The sequence below is a fragment of the Talpa occidentalis genome, unplaced genomic scaffold (genome assembly GCF_014898055.3).
Source record: "Talpa occidentalis isolate TD23 unplaced genomic scaffold, MPIMG_talOcc4v2.1 talOcc4.6, whole genome shotgun sequence".
NCBI lineage: Eukaryota > Metazoa > Chordata > Mammalia > Eulipotyphla > Talpidae > Talpa > Talpa occidentalis.
In genome coordinates, this window is record NW_023604972.1 from 44,787,854 (window position 1) to 44,805,146 (window position 17,293).

Sequence of the window (17,293 nt, forward strand, 5' to 3'; positions counted from 1 at the left end):
AATAAGAAACTACTGACATGTCATTATCATCTAAAGTCTACCCTTTATATTAGGGTTCACTCTTACTGCTACATTCTGCACTATGATATGTATCCACTCTTATAGTATCATTATATTATAGTATCAGAGTAGTTTCACTGCCCTAAACATCCTACGTGCTTTGCTTTTGCATGCCCCCCTCCACTCTAACCCTAGCAAACCCTGATCTTTCTACTGTCTCCATAGTTTTGCCTTTTCAGGGCTGTTTTATAGCAGGAATTATGTAGTCTGCACCTTCTCAGATTGGTTTCTTTCACTTAGTAATAGGCATGCAAGGGTCTTCCATGCCTTTTCATTACCTGACAGCTCCTTTTCTTTTTTAGTGCTGAATAAAATTCTGTTGTCTGGGTGGACCCCAGTTTATTTATCCACTGAATTATAATTTTAGACCAAAAAATAAGTATGAAGAACTCAGCTTCTAAAGGAATGAAACTGTTGCTTTGAGTGGACTTTGGAACTTGATGATGTTAAGGGGTAGAAATGGGGGGTTTGTGAACACCAGGACATGGTGACTTTGGATGAAAACCCAGTCCATTCATCTACTCAGCTAGCCTTTTGAGTGCCCTCTCTGGGCAGGTAGGATGTGGGTCCTATACATATGGGGAAACAGGAGGCAGGCCTTACCTTCTGGAAGTTTACCCATAGATGGGTGCCAGTGAGATGGGGGGGTCAAAGCCTCTAAGTCAGGGACCTCTGCCAGGGACTAGGCAGGACCCACCTGTCTCACTCATGTCTCCCTCCTCTCTCTTCTCCCTGGAGCAGATCGAAGAAGGGGGCAAAGCAGACTTGGTGAGCACCAAACTGCGGGCAGGGGACGAGGTTGTGCACATCAATGAGGTTGCACTGAGCAGCTCCAGAAGGGAGGCCGTGTCCCTGGTGAAAGGATCCTACAAGACCCTCAGGCTGGTGGTACGCAGGTAAGTTAGAGAGGCACCCCAATCCCATTCCTCCTACCACCTCACCAGCCTGGCTCACCTCCAGGAAGGAGCTCCTCTTGGTAGCTTGTTCTTTAACCCTTGTTGTGTGGATCCCTATGTCCGCCCTTCCTTTCTTTTTGCTTTTTTCTTGTTCATCTGCAGCATGTAAGGAGGAAATTGGGCGAAGACATTTCAGACACTACTTGTCTTTTTAAAGCACTGACCAGCAGGTATTGGCTTGACAGTGTCTGCCTCACTATACTTGCTAAATTTCTGGACTTGCTGAAAAGTAACTGATCCCGGCTCTGGCCAGAGCTCAAGGTGTGCTGTCTCATTGTGGGATTAGAGAAAGTAGTTGACTTGGAGCTTCAGGTGGCATTCCTCTAGCCTCACCTGCAGCAGTCATCAAAACAAGCAAATTCCTTCTTTTGTTTGTTTTCCTGGTTGTGAAAGTGATGTGTTTCTTTGGATGTCATTGGCATAATGCCTTAAAGTAAGAAGTTCCCTACTCCCAGGAAACCAGCTCTGGATAGAGAGAATTCTAGAATGGGGAATGGATTTAATTAATCTCTCTTTCAAATCCAGCGCTGCTTGAGGGGTTTTATCAATGTTAGGTCTCTTAATCTACACAAGAACACAGAAAGATAGCTATCCCCCTCCCCGTTTTAAAGGCAAGAAGGTACATAAGCTGCTGAAGGTAGCAGAGCTAATAAGAGAAAAGAGCCTGAAAGTGTCTTGAGGCCTCTGGTTCTGCTTCCGCAGACCATGTGAGCATCACTCCCTTTTATACACGAGGCCGTAGACCTACATACTTTGTTTATTTGAAAATTTCTTCCTTAATCAAATTTTGGTTGCCTCATGTGGCAATTAAATGTTATTTTTTTTAATTAATTAATTATTTATTTATTTATACAAGCACTGGGCACAGTCACAAGCATGGGAGGGTGAGAGAATTCACCAGGGCCAGAGAGGAGAGCAGAACAGGCAGACTGATGAAGTACACTGCAGAGGGGAGCAGCGGGTGGCAGGAGAGGTCTGTCGCACCATGTGGGACCCTCGCCCGGTGGCCGGGGATCGAACCAGCGCTGCAGAGGCTGCCGGCAGCTTTGCAAGCCAGCACTCAAGCGCTGCGCCACCGGGGAGGCCCTAAATGTTATTTTTGAGACTGTTTAAGTTAGCTAGCTGGAACTTGGGAAGTTGTTAATCAAGCTACACCATTTTCAAGCTGTGATAAGCAAGCTGGTCTTCTGATCATGACACAGTCTCTTATGGGACATTTGCTCCTGCATTCATTTAAAATTTACCTAGTGAGCCCTGGCTTGGGGGGACAGCAGCTCTTTCTCACCAAAATAAGATGGTCATGGATTGGTCCCTCGGTGTCCCAGACTCTAGTGACTCCTTCCTGTGCTGAGCTGTGTCTGGTCTAACCAGGGTCATCTAACCAGATACTGCTTTTCTGGTGGCCAGTGAAGCTGAGAGTCTCAGTGAAGCTGAGAGTCTGGCTTAGTTGCCAGAGTCAGATCAGACTTGGGTTCAAATTCCAGGGCTATTATCTTATAGCCACATCACCTTGGGCAAACCTCTTAACCTCACTGAATATTCAGTATCCTCATCTTTTAAAATGGGGGTTAAAATCCTATTTTACAAGGAAATAGTAAATGAAATATTCTACAAGGGAACTCACAGTAACAACAGATACTGCTCCTTTGATTTTATTGTTATTGGCAACTCAGGCCCATTCCTTGCTTAGAGTGAAGCAAGCAGTCATTCCAAACATGGTGGCTGATTTCTTTAACAGATGGGCAGGAAGGCTCAGAAGCTTTAGGCTGCTCCATATATCCTGAAGAATGTGGAAGGTTTTGAACTCACCTTGGTTTTGAAACCAAAGCCAGTTTTAGAATTCTGGCATTTCTCTGTTGAGGTTTGCTTATAGAGTCCACACTCCTGATATGTTTTTATTTTGATGGGACTCTGGTGCTGGATTAACTTCTGGAGAGAGATGCCCTGTTTCTGCTATGAGAAGTATTCACGCTAGCTTCTGGTTATGCCTTCTAGGATGGTAACCAGAGATTTGGATTACTATAGATGAGGAGACAGACCCAGGGATGGTATCTGGTCGGTCATTTGCAAATTGTGTGATTTTAGGTCTCTCTAAGCCTTAATTTTCTCATTTATAAAATGGAAACAATAATTGCTGCCTCAAAAGGCCATTTTGAAGACTTACTGAATGACGTATAAGTACACAGGAGATTGTAATATTTGATCATTATTCTTGATTGGGTTAGAGAGAAGCATATGGTGATATGCGGGAGTATTGCCATACTACCAAATATGCTCGCCACCTGGTGATTGAGAAGCCCCCTTTTATTTCCTTGGTGAATTTCCACCATTAAGGTCACCAACCTTGCAAGTCTAGAACTGACCATGACAGTGCGTGGAGTTCATGGAATTTAGGATGTTATTCCACATTATCTAAAGTCACGGGAAACTGAAATAATAAACCAGAATGCCAATACAGTAACCCATTTGAAAAAGAAATTCTTGTCCTAGTGGGCAAGAATCAGTACATTTTTCTCTCTAAGGAGAACTAAGTAGGAAGTCTTACCATAGAGAGATCAGGAGGTTGTCTGATCTAGTCTGAGAGTGAAGAGAGCAGGTCTGGGCCCCAGTGAGGCTGGCATCTACCCTGAAGGCCTGCTGGCCCCTCTTCCCGCTGGGGGCACATCTGGAAGGTGGCGTGGTTGCTCTCACCAGTGAGTCCAGGCTCTCTCTCCTCTGGATGGCAGGGATTAAGTTGCCAAAGGGCTCCTCTCCCACCTCATCTCTTCTCTGCCAGTCAACACCAAATCCCCTTCTGATTGACACATTCTTTCTATAGATATGCTAATGTGATCGATAAGGTTACTGAGAGTCCTTGCACCCTCTGCTTCTGGTGTGGGAAACATTTTGTCTCTGAGATACAATTTGAATATGTCTTATCTCATCTATTATGTGTTGATTTTTTGTAGTTGAACTCTCAGAGTCTGAGCAAAAGGAGGCTCTCTTCTCACACATATCAGAGATGGGGATTATGAGCATGCCATGGTGGGCATGGATGGACATTCCTCCCCTTCCTTTCAGAGAACTGGGTAGAAACCCCTTTGCTCTGGGTTAATCAGGTTTTGTATTTAGTAGAACTGTCTTACCTCTATGCTTTAGCACATGTTTTGTCCTCGAGATTTTATTTCCTTCACTATGCCATGATGGTGACTTGTGATAGTGCATTTCTTAGCTTTCCTCTTTTCCTAAGTGATCCCTGTTTTTTAAAGAAAAGTCTGAGGTGGCTTCCTGAAGACATAATGGGGAGTGGGGAGGGAGGAATCTGTTTCATAGAAAAGTCATTTTCATAGTGAACATTTATGTATTAGCAGCTCCATCTGTACCTGCTTGTTCTTTTAAAGTTTATTGGGGTGTGTGAGGGTAACACCTCATATCAGAGGTCTCCTCATGTATCATAGAAATGCCAAGAATGCAGGGCAGCATACTGGTATTTATGTAAGTTTTGAGGGTATCTCACCTAGCGACCAAAAACAGAAGTACAAACACCTTCTTAAAAGACTATAGTGACAAGAGAAACGCTAAGTCTCAAGTGAGTTGTGGGTCAAAGACCTGAGAAGATCTGCTGACCCATAAGGAAGGCAGCATTTAGGGAGGGAAGAGGATGGTGTGGAGACTTGGAACAGAGGATGCTCGTGAGTCTGGGATACCCAGAGAAAAGAAGCAAGTCTGCAGCTGGTGGTGGATACAAGGAGAAGAAATGATAGAATAAGAAGTGGACTCAAGAAAAGAACTTCCAAAAGAAAAACAGACATCTCCCAGTCAAAGGAATATTGTAGAAGAAAAGCCTTCTTGGAATGCAAAGCAGGACACAAAGGATGCAAATCAGCAAAGCAGATACATGCAAACAAAACTCAATGTTGCAAACCTCTCCAAAAGCAACAGAGACTTTATTTGGCAGATATGTCTAAAACACATGTAATATTTTTTAAAGATTTATTTATGCATACAAGAACAGGGGTACAGGCCAGAGGTGCGGGGGGTGAGAGGATTCGCCAGAGATAGAATGGGGAGCAGAACAGGCAGACTGACTGAAATACATTGCTGAGGGGAGCAGCGAGTGAGACAGGAGACATCTGCTGTGCTGTGTGGGTAGCTCCCTGGCCAGCTGAGGGATCAAACTCATGTTGCAGAGGCTGCGGATAGCTTCATAGTGCTGTGCTTAACCCCTTGCACCACCAGTGAGGCCCAATGCACTTAATATTTAGAATGGAAACCAGTAAACAAAGCAATGGGTCTTCGGGTTTAACTGATCATCCCTCAGGGATGTAAGGTGCTTTTTGTAAAGGGAATACTCATGGCTGTTCATGATAACCTAAAATTTACACTTGATCTTAACCAAAAGGCCGAGAAGCGATAAACCTAAAATTTAAATGAAAAAATATCAGAGGCTACATTTCCCCTTTGGAACAGGCTGTTGGGGTTAATTGCTGTGTATTCATCTAAACTCATTTATTTATCTGAGTTCAAACTCAGTCTTCTGACCTGAATTGGATAATATAATAGAATGACATTGCAACCAATGGATCTGGAATCTTAATTCTAATTGCCTGCTCCCTCCATTTTTCTTGGTAAATTCAACCTCCCAACCTTCTGTGTCAAGGTGCTCTTTTTCCTAAAAATGATCTGACTTGATATCAATGATTTCTTTGTGTGGCAGATAAAAGTTCGCATGTTTTATAGTAAATGTTTGGTAGGTTTTCTTGTAATGCTATATAAGCCATTTGAAAGTCAGGCTCATTCTCTCTAGGAAAAAGAATGCTTGAGTGGGTAGTGCAGGTTTGGTGCTGCCTGCATTTGGAGTGTAATGGCATCCGGTGCTGGCTCTGTGACCCTGGGCAGGTCACAGAACCCATCAGATTTCTTGCCTCATAGGATTGTTATGAGGATTGAAGGGGAAATATGCACATTATGCACATAAAGTACTTAGTGTGGTGATGAAAACATGACATTTCGTGAAAATAAAATACCTAGTTGCTAGCAAAAAAATGCATCATATAAATATATAGTTTGTAATTTATATACAGATTATTACATTTATTCTAGTAATAGTATTAATGCATACATTATATTGTCTCTATAAATAACATAAACTCTATAAATTATAATAAAATACAGGCAATAAGTTTAGTTACCCTAAACATACTAGAATTTTCATTTATGTCTGAAATCTTATATCTCCAAGGTGAGCTTGTGAAATTCAAGACATTTCAAAAAAAGGAAGTTCAATTTTATGATTATTTTTGTTATTAATAAATAATATTTCATTAACAAAAAAAATGCCTAGTTGCTAAGTAAATGACCTCTTATGAAAAGTCCGCTTTAATCTCTAGAACATATGACATATGATGGGCGGTGGGGAGATGGTTTCTCTGGGCATAAGAGGCAGTGTTCTTGCTTCAGAACAATAAGCAGAGCAGGGAGCATGAGTCCCTTTCACAAAGGACTCTGACTCCTAAACTTCCCACCACCTCTGCAAAGTTGTCATCGTTTCCTCTTCCTATTCATTTATTCTATGTTGAATAATGTTGGGAGGACATTTATGGGAGGGAGGACATGTGAGGAGGAAATGTTTATTTTTTATTTACTGACTGTGTCTGTGTGTGTGTGTGTGTGTGTGTGTGAGAGAGAGAGAGAGAGAGAGAGAGAGAGAGAGAGAGAGAGAGAGAGGGGAGAATGAGGAGCAGAAGGAAGGAGGAAGAGCAGGAAGAAGCTATCACATTTTACTGGAAAAAAAGAGAGATTGAGGAGAAAGGTGAGTTGAATTAGTAAGAAGCAATAAGCATCTTCCTAAAACAACACATGCCTGTAGGCTTCATGGCTTGCCCTGCGTGGTGGAACCAGTGAGAATCTAGGTCCCGTGTCTTTTAGCCCTTGACTCTGCCTGGAGGTTAGGAAAAATGTCAGGAGGTGCAAATTCAGGGTCCACATTTGGAGATACGCAGTGACTTGCCCACAGGCCACATCCTAGTAGCCCTAATGAGAATCTAGGTCTCTGGGCACATGTATCTTGGGGCCTCTTGGTTCCTCCAGCGGTGAACATGTGCTTTCCTCCCCACTGCCTCCTCCATTTAGAAATATCTGTGGCAAACAAACAAAAAGCAAAACCAAGAAAAAACAAACCAATCTTTTTATTCCGAAGAGGTGATTCCCACTGACTTTGAGCATCTCTTGGGAATTTAGAGGCCATGCACTTCACTGCTTTGTGCATCCAGTTGACTTGAGTTTCTCCATCAGCCTCTGGAAATAAAACTATTTGTGGCTTTACAGCTGCTTCCTCCTTCTCATCAAAAATAGTGATGAAATTCAGCTCATCACAACCATTAGGCCCAACACTCCCCTGAATGAACCACCCCACATTTCCAAGGCTTAGCAGAATTGTTCTTTTAATAAACGGGTGAGATGACATTATTGGAATGGAATGGGGTGGGTGAGGTACACACTTGTCCCTCTGTGACAGACTTCTGGGTCCTTTTTCTGTCCAGATTGAGTTGTGAGGCTGTAACTCAGGATGTGCAAGGCAGTGATCTTGAAAGGACTATTTGGCGATGAACCAAATGCTTTTTAAGCCTCCCTTAAAGGATGCAAAATCAATGCTATCAGTTATTGATAAAAAAAGAATTTTGCAAAGCCATTCCTTTTCCAGTTCATAGTTATAGTTTTTCAAAGAAAATAATTTCTTTTATACTTTATACTTTTTTGTTATTCCCCTCCCCTTAATTCTATTGCTTTAAAAAAAAAAATCTATTGTCAAAGGATCTTGCTCTGATTACCCATCTAATATTTGATTTTAACAATTTTAAAGCCTTTTGAAGAACAGAATTCCTATTCTATTTTTATTGTAATTTTTGAGTTTAGGGGGAAAGGATGCCCTGAGCAAACTCCATACAGGCTTTGTGGACTCCACCCCACGACACTGGGAACCACAAATCCCATGATCACCAAAGGGAAAGCTGCCAGGACCCGAGGGCGAAGTTAAGCGGCTAGGCTCTGGGTTTGCGTATTTAACTGACCATGTGGCCACGCAGTGTGCTGGTATTTTGCAAGCTCAGCGGGTCATTGGGATTCCAGTAGAACAGGTAGGACTCATTTATGAACTTATCTCCCTCTTTTTCTCCCTGAGTTATTCATTTCCCATTTCCCCTTCCCTTGCAAATAAACCTTTTATCAACCTTTTGTGTGTGTCTGCAGTTTAGCATTAATAGGTCCCCTTCCACAGTCAGGCAACCCTGTATTATATCGGGGTTTGCCCTGTAACAAGGTGACTTTGGTTTGAAACACTATATATGATTCAGAGATACAGGCTCACCCCTCTTCAGATGTGTGTTACCACACCCACTACCAAAGCACCCATAGTCCTCCACCATAATCCACTGGGCCCTCACCTGCTTGCTCCCTATCCCCTGCTCTCCTCTAGAAACAGTGAACTTTTGCCATTAGGGGCAACAGGGATGGAACTGGAAGATATTATGAAATAAGTCATAGGGAGAAGGTCAAATATTGGAATATTTCACTCGTGGAATGAATATAAAGAAACAAAGCAGAAAAATAGACACAATCCAGTCTGACTTCCCATTTTTTAAATTATGTTTATTGAAGTAATGTTGATTTACAACATAGTATATGTTTTCATATATGTGAACATACCCTGCTACAAATGTATGTCCTCATGCTACACCACCACCAAAGCACCATAACCCTTCTCCATCAGGTCCCCAAACCCTTTGACTCCATATTCTTAAAGCAACAGAGTTTGAAGGGAGGGGTGAAGCTTTTCAAAAACAGCATCTGTTTTTTGTTTTTTGTTTTCCCTTGTAAATTAACAATCTCCCAGCAACACCAGGTTGCTGGGACTCAGATGTGAAGTAGCCAACAGCATGTGGGGGAGAAAAGCCCATGGCTCCTGGATTCCCACCTCGGCTCTGCTGTGTTCTGACCAAGGTGTCATGGACACAATTTAATCTCTCTGGGGCTAAGTTTCCTGATAAAATGGGGAAGAGTAAAAGAAATACCTTCCCTACTCTGTGGCCATAGCATGAAATAAGATAGTATATATAAAAATGCTTCATTGTAATATAATATTAAGCCATGATTCCCTGAGGAGCTCCTGCTGGACAGTCTCAGCTCACAGAAATTTACCTAAAATTGTATTCTGTCATGATTGTTCTCCTTAATGCGCTGATTTGATTTACTCATGAGATTTGCAAATGAGAATGTGCAGGTTTTAAAGGTTTGTTGTTTTTTTTGTTTTGTTTTGTTTTGTTTTTTGGCTAACCTTTGTGCTAAGAGGAAATGTTTTATTTTTTAAATATTTTTAAAGATTTATTTCATTTATTTATGCATACAACAACTAGGGTGAAGGCTAGATGTGTGGGGGGAGAGAGGAGTGAGAGGATTCACAAGAGACAGAGTGGGGAGCAGAGTAGGCAGATCAACTGAAATACACTGCTGAGGGGAGCAGCAGGTGAGTCAGGAGAGGTCTGCTGTGCCATGTGGGTAGCTCACTGGCCGGGGATGGAGCTCATGCCACAGTGCTTGGCAATAGCTTGATAGTGCTGAGACTTCATCCCTGCGCCATCAGGGAGGCCCCAGGAAATGTAGTTTTAAAGGACAGTACTAACTTGGCCCAAGTTCTCAATGGCGATATTGGAAACAAATAAAGAAAAATCACAATCATGTGCTCTGGAGAACTTAAGAAGAAAGAGTTTTGATTCTGAAACAATGTGAAGCTCCTTGGTAGGAGGCTGAAGTGCAGAAAAGGACATGTAGGCTGCAAAAGGGGACTCTTTGGGCGAGTGTCTTTCACCTTCTGTGCATCTTTGTCCACTGATTAATTGGTGAGGTTACATAGACAACGTGTGGTGCAGGCCTAAGGAATTGAAAATGTGTTGTTCTTTAGATAGCACAATATATGGCATTGAGGAAGGCTCTGTTGCCAAAAGACAACTCATAAGAAGTTGGGAAAAACAGAAAAAGAGCAATGATCTTTTTATAGGCAATTGCAGAATTGCTCTGGAAGCTTCTATGTGCACAGTTCAGGTGTCACCTCCCGATCACAGGGATACAGAAGCCATATGAGAACGATTTTTGCCTCATTAAGTTCCAAGAATTGCCTCTCAAGATCTAAAATAGGACCCTGTGCTGTCTGTGACTAAAAGTCTTCTGTGGAGGTTCAGGCAGGGGGTGTGTTAGCACCAGCGTCCTCTGAAGAGAGCTCGAGGGAGCTATAGTGCAACCAGCATTGCTGGTCACTCGTGTGACTTCTGTGTGGAAAACTTTTCAAGTCTCCCCTCCACATGCCTCCCTGACACTTATGATGAACTCTCACCCCCTTGTAAATCCCCATCTTTACTCCATTCGTCTTCTTCTTTTGCTCTTTGCAATTCTTAATTTGAGCAAAGTGCTGGCTAATACCTGGGACATAAATACAAATCCCAAACTACAGTATAGTTTGCATCCCATTTTAGGGCCTAGGATTAGACTCCCCCAGAGGGGAAATCAGTATAACTGAGAACTGTGGTAACTTACCCTTTCAACATTTTTTCCACTTGAGCAAGTGGTTGAGAGGAGGAGGGGAAAGAGGCAGCTGGAGTGGCCTTCAACCCCCAGGAACTTTTCCAAGAGGCCTGGCATCATGGGAATTTGCTCAGTATGCTTTGAGGAGGTATTTCAATCCTGCTGGTACCATACTCAGAGCAGTTTTCAGCTTCCCTGGAGTCCAAGGTTTGAATGTCGCTGTCTAGAAATATAGTATTTGATTTCCTAACCAGTTGTTCCTTCCCATGGAAAATTCATGTAACACATTATTAAATTTCCTGAGAGCTATGCAAAAAGGCTCCCTTACTGTAATGAGAAAGGGAACATTTTCCCCCTGTATCACATAATGATAAATGCTATTTTTATTCAGTGGGTTACATGTGCTCATGGGCTAGGCCCTGAACACCCATCGCATACAAAGGAATGCCTTATTGTTTCTCAGCGAAGGAGGTTTGACGATAAAACACCTGGTTTCATTCCTGGGATAACTTGGTTTTACTTGAGACAAATGTATTCGAAAGAGCAGCCACCACTCCATGCCCACCCCTGAAAGAATGGCACTCACACATCCATCTGCGCCTTTAGGATATGACGTCTGAGTCCTGAGATCACACAGTAGTCATGGTGCGAAACTTTCCCCCAGTTCTAAATGTGGGGACATCAGCTATAACAAATACATTCAGGTGATTTTATATAAAATGTGAACCAAACACTTGGAAATTTATATCCCTGAATTAAAATGGCCGAGAGCTGTTCTTTCTCACTTGGCTACATATTTGAATTATCTAGGGAATTAATGAACAATAAACAAGTTGATGTTTATGTACCAACCACCCCAAAATTCTAATTTTTTTTAAAGATTTATTTATGCATATAAGAACTGGGGTGAAGGCCAGATGTGTGGGGGGGAGGGGTGAGAGGATTCACCAGAGACATAGTGGGGTGCAGAATAGGCGGGTCAACTGAACTACATCTAATATGTGACAGTTTGAGAACCACTGGTTTCAGCTGTAAGTTCAAGTGATAAAGAGAAAAGGTGGGCAGGTGGAAACTAAACAGTAAAAGAAAGACATAGCTGAGCAGAAGGTGACCTAAGGATGGTAGCAGGAGGCAAACCAAGAGAGGCAGGAAGTAAAGCAGAGCCTTGTTCATGATGGGGAACTAAAGTGCAGAAACCAGACCCCTGCCTCTGACATTCCAGGGCTGTCTGGAGTTCAGAGAGGCTTCCCAGGGCGGGGCTTCCCCACAGTGGCTCCTGAGGTTCCCTGCTGTCCTATAAGCTCTTATTACTGCTCTATGAAGGTGTAACTTCTTTATTTATGTATATATTTTTTAAAGTGAGGCAATTTTTTTAAAAAAGATTTATTTTTTCTTTTTTATTTATACAATAGCTGGGGTACAGGCCAGAAGTGCAGGAGGGTGAGGGGATTCACCAGAGACAGACTGGGGAGCAGGATAGACAGACGGACCGAAAACACTGCTGAGGGGAGCAGCAGGGGAGACAGGAGAGGTCTGCTGCGCCATGTGGGAATCTCCCTGGCTGGCTGAGACTCAAACCTGAGCTGCAGAGGCTGTGGACAGCTTCACAGTGCTGCGCTCAACCTGCTGTGCCACCAGGGAGGCCAAGGTGTAACTGCTTTAAAAGCTCAGTAAGTGATGTTACTACTGGAGAATGGGCATTGTGAGGGGAGGGGTGGCCCTTGTTCTGGCCTCCCTTGTGAACATCTGTACACGAGCTGTTATCACATGCACTTGCTTACTTACCACGAGCTGTCCAGTGTTGGGGCCATGCAGCAGTTTGGGTAAAACCATACCCATCATCACCCATTGCCATGTTCATGCTACATGTCACTTCTGGATGGTGCCCCCATGAATGGAACCATGAGAGAAAGGTGGCCTGATGCCACTGGACTTGGGCACTTTATGGAGACCTACCCATGAAGACGATGTCAGGGTGTCTGTCTATCCTTAGGGAATTTTCATTCACGTTGTTGTACCCAACTCCTAAAAATCAACGTTGTATAGCCTTAGCACAAGTGCCCCATTTTTGGGAGTCAGGAGTAGAGAATGGTTTCAGAAAGTGTTAAATACTGCCCACTGCAGGTATCCTTAATAGGAAATCAACTTCGAAGGTCCCGACATTTCATCCTGTGCTACTGTCCCCCTTTCTTCAGGAGTATATGTTTTTATGTCTTGTTCAATTATAAAGGCTTCAATTTCAGGTGGGGAAGAGGCTTCAAGTATAGGTTTGGGAGCTCTGAGAATCCTACACAGGCCCTCAGCTTGCAAAGGCAGCCTTAGCCCTGGTCGGCCTGGCTTCAGATGACACGAAGTTTCTTTCTCCTTTGACCATAGCTTATTAGAGTGGCGACTTCAAATACATATTTGCTAGCACCTGGCTCCTCTTGGTTCTGCTGCCATTGGCGTCCTGGCATGTGGCAGCTTTGGTTAGTCTTAGTAAAATTATATCTCTAAGACCCAACTACCTCTTTTACTAAGATGTTTGTTCAACATTCACTAATCCAGAGGCCCACGTCACTCTTTCTCCACTAGGTACCGGATCTCTTAGTACAGTTTGTCAGTGCATTTGAAAAATGCGATTTTTCCTCTCCCCTTCATTCTGCTGTCAAACTCCTGCCCATGCTGTGTTTGCTTAGCGGGTGGGAGCTACAAAATTACCGTTGGGGGGGATGGTTGCTTGGTTAGTGTGTTTATGTAGGAAGGTTGCTGTGTTGTTTTCATGAAAACTGTGATTCTAAGGCACATTTAAAAAGGATTCTTTGGAATGTTTCTTTAAAGGTGTCTCTTAGGAATTAGCCATTGTTAGGGAGTAATTGTAAATAAACAGGCAAATCTTGGACACCTAAGATAGTCTTTCACGAAATTGTTACCAGAGTGAGACATTTTCATAAACTTCCTCCTTCACCCTTATAACTTAGAGGTGCAAACTATGAAAGTGAATAGTATTTCCACTAGTGGCCGTGTAAGGGCAGGAAGGCCACAGGGCAGGTTTTCTGATCCAGCAGATCGGATAAAGGAGAAGAGAGTCCTGGAGCCCTCAGTGGCTTTTGCAGGTTTTTTATTGGGATTTACCAGGCACATGGCAGACAGGAGTGCTGGGGGGCCGGGAGGCTGGCAGGCCTCCCAGCCCCCAGCAAGTCTTCACTCTTTCTGGGCTCTCCGGCCTTCTCTCGCTTTCTTTCTGCTCCCCTCGTAGTTCTTCCATTCGTGCTTTCTCTGCTGGCGTCTCCGTGATGCTGCCCTTATAAGCCCAGTCTTAACCCAGGTGAATCCCCTCTATATATGCCCACACCCTACTCCAGGTGCCCGCCGTCAGGCATGCATTCCGGACCACAAGGTTCCGTCATCTATCCTGATGGCAGGAGGGCAGAAAAGCCTGATACTTTTTACCTTACCCTACAGACTGCTTGTTACTTAAGTTTAAAAAATAAAATACTTATAAAAAATAAAGGTTTAATCAACTATACCCTTTTGACTTGCTCTCACTTCCTTAAGACATTGGCTCAAATGTCAGTCTCCCTTGTCCAACCAGTTAAAAAATGCTGTTCCATCACTGTCTTGCCTCCCCAACACTCATTTTTTCATTTGACCTATAAGTAGCAGTCAAAGTCACTCATTCAGTTTCCTCCCATTTGAATAGAAATTCCTTAATGGCAGAAATTTCGGTCAGGGTGTTGTGTCCCTTGCCCCTGGAATGGTTCCTGGCACATACTGTGTGCTCACTGAATATTTGTGAAATGAAAACAAAATATCCCCAATAGCAGATGTGTGGTCTGGGCGAAGGAGCACACCTGTGTGTCAGGTGGCCTGGTTCTCAATCCCGGTTTCAGCCTTTACTAGTCATGTACCTTGTAGCCCTCTGCCAGACTCTCATCATCCACAAAATGGGTATAATCACAATATGTCCCTCACTGGTGCAGAAAGGTGCTTTGTCAGTGTCAAAGAACTATGTGCGCGTGGGGGGTAGGTGGGGTCAGAGATCACTGGAGAAGCCCCTCTCCTGACTCTGAGGGGTGCGTCATGGTGGAGAAACTCATGTCTGCTCTGTGGAAGTTGATGCCCCCAGAAATAAAGGACTCAGCCTTAGGTCACGGGACCAGCAATTGCAAAATTAGGAGAAAAGCAGGTGCCCTGATGCCAAGGGGCTTTGCTCAGGCCATGCAGAGCACCTCCAAGGCCAGTGCTCTTCGTGGCTTTCTTTCATCTATAGCTTTTCAGGAACAGATAATTTGGTGTGTTCATGTTTATTTAATGATCCTGCCTTCTCTTCAACCTCTTTGCTGTTTTCCTATCTTCTTCCTGTTGCAGTTTTTCCTCTAAGTGTAAGCTTTAGACAGCTTGATTCAGAATCAGCTGTGGTGCCTGTTTAACATGCAGATCCCTATACTCTTCCCTGAATCAGACTCTGGGGGGAAGACTACTTTTTAACCAACTTGCCCAGTGATTCTAATGCCCACTGAGACATGCAGCCAGCCAGGGACCTGAGCTCGGGCCTTCCCCTGGTAGCACAGGTCATTCCTAGGGTCTTCCCCATGTCCTTGGCTCACAGGAGACCCAAGCAGGTGGGATCTGTCACATTGGGCACTCCATAGTTCTACCTCTCAGTGGAAGACTAACTTTCCACCATGGTGCATGAATTAAAGTCCAAAATGCATACTTTCAACATTAGAGACTGGGGGTGCTTCTTTTCCAAATTCCTTCACGTTTTTGAACACAATCCAAATGCACAGAAATGTGCAAAAATAGCCAGAGTATGGGGCCTCACTTTCCAAGGGCATAACAGCTTGCAGCAGTTTCTAAAAATAGACCTTTCTGATACAGGTCACTAAGCAGAAATGGCCTCTGTGTCACACTATTTACACAGTTTCACATCTGACACCTTCATAACAACAGTGCTGACTTGATGAGGCATGAGGAACACGTCAATCTGTGGGAACTCTTGGTAAAGTGCAACCTTGGACTGCAGCCCCCTAACATTTAGCAGCACCCCTACGGAGCCCCCCTATGTTTGGATGAAGGCCCCTTTCAACCTTTGCTTCGTGATTTGCCCTTGCCTTTCCATCACTGTCTCAAAGTCAGGGGCAAAGGTCAAAAACTCCAAATCACTCCATGAGATAGTAGCAAACAGAAAAGTAAGCTCATGCTCAGGAATTTGAGACCACAATGTTTGATTCAGTTTTGTACCATCGGTCTGACAGTTTTCTCTTTGCACACTTGTGAGTTTACAAGGCATCATGTGGTTGCAAGTTTACCATGGGGACCTTTCAATAAAATGTTATAGGTTTGTCTTTGCTATTTTCAGAACAACCTTGCAATGGTCATTTCTATCTTTTTGTGCAATAATTCGTGTACACTCTCTTCTGCCTTCTAAATGCAGATGTGTGTGGCATTAGAATTAAAATTTCTTGAGATTAACATTCTAAAATGAAGGAACTGGATTAACAGATTGGGAGCACTTGACACTAAATAAACATAAGGGGATTGAACTGAATCATCGGGTACACTAGATCAATGGCAGTGTCTGAAGAAGTGGATTAATTTAAATCAAATGTACATTATCTCTAGGAATCAATTTTTGATTTATGAGTTAGCCTGCTGCCTTTAAATAATACTAGTAAACTCTCAAAATGCTAACTTTGGTGTTCTAACCATTTTATCCCTCTCATTTGTTGCTGACAACAACCCCTTGAAATAGGTATTATTATTATTACTCTATTTCACAGAAGCGGAAGCAGCTTTCAATAGGACAGGGGACTTGCCAGGGAGACATGCCTATGAAGTGTGGATTTTAACTCCAGTCTGTCTGACAAAATACTCAAGCTTTTAAGTCAGTAGGTGTTCAAAGGAACTGTTCTGTGATTGCTCAGACTCCCTCACCACCATGGGTCCTTCAGCCTCTGGGTGACCAGAGTTTGAGTTCCATCTATGCTTTATTTGTTTTGCATTAAACATACTACACACTGGTGCCCTTTGTTTTCCTAGCTATGGTGATTCACACTCCCTTAAATAAACTAACCTGCCCATCTTGTCTAACTCATTTGATGGGAGCGAGTCCACATGCCAATGAAAATAGAAATGGAAGAAACAACACAACGAGAAGGGAGAGGTGACAGAGGGTTTTAGGGTTATTGGGCTATGAACATAGCTCATCTCTTTCAACCCTCCCTCCTCCAACAAAACAACACAACTCTGTAGCTTTATTCTACTCACAGTTTGTTCTGTAATTTTTAAATTGGTGAAATACCCAACTAGTATTGAAATGTTGGAGCCCTCATTGTTTTGTAAGAGAATTTGTGTAAGAGAAAATTTGAAATTTTATCACCATTCTCCCATATAGTAGACACTTGATAAATAATGTTGAGTTTATGTGCTAGAATGATGAAGTCCTGGAAGACTGTCCACAGCAGGCTGGCTCAACTGAGTTCTATTCCTGCTTCTGCAGAAGAGGAAATTTGTCTCTGTGCTCTGTTCTGGCCGAGCTCTGATGGAGCTACCTGGCTTCTTCCCACCCCATCTCGATCAAGTCTTTCCTCCTGTCACAATTGTCTCTCCACACCTGTCTCTTTCCTGGTTCTTGTTCAAACTTGCCTTTCCATTTCCTGCTCCCTCAAAACCTGACTGGGGGATAACTTGCTAAACTCCAAAGACATGACCAAGAATAGTTAAAGTCCAGGGGCCTCCCT

The 17,293-nt window shown here is 43.3% G+C and overlaps 1 protein-coding gene across 1 annotated transcript in view; it reads left to right on the top strand.

The window, feature by feature from the left end:
• The window catches only part of SHROOM3 (shroom family member 3), a 310,763-nt gene that overhangs the window by 97,439 nt on the left and 196,031 nt on the right, over positions 1-17,293 (top strand). Inside the window, 1 exon segment of the mRNA XM_054688359.1 lies at positions 802-956. Within this exon segment, the coding sequence (XP_054544334.1) occupies positions 802-956 (155 nt within the window).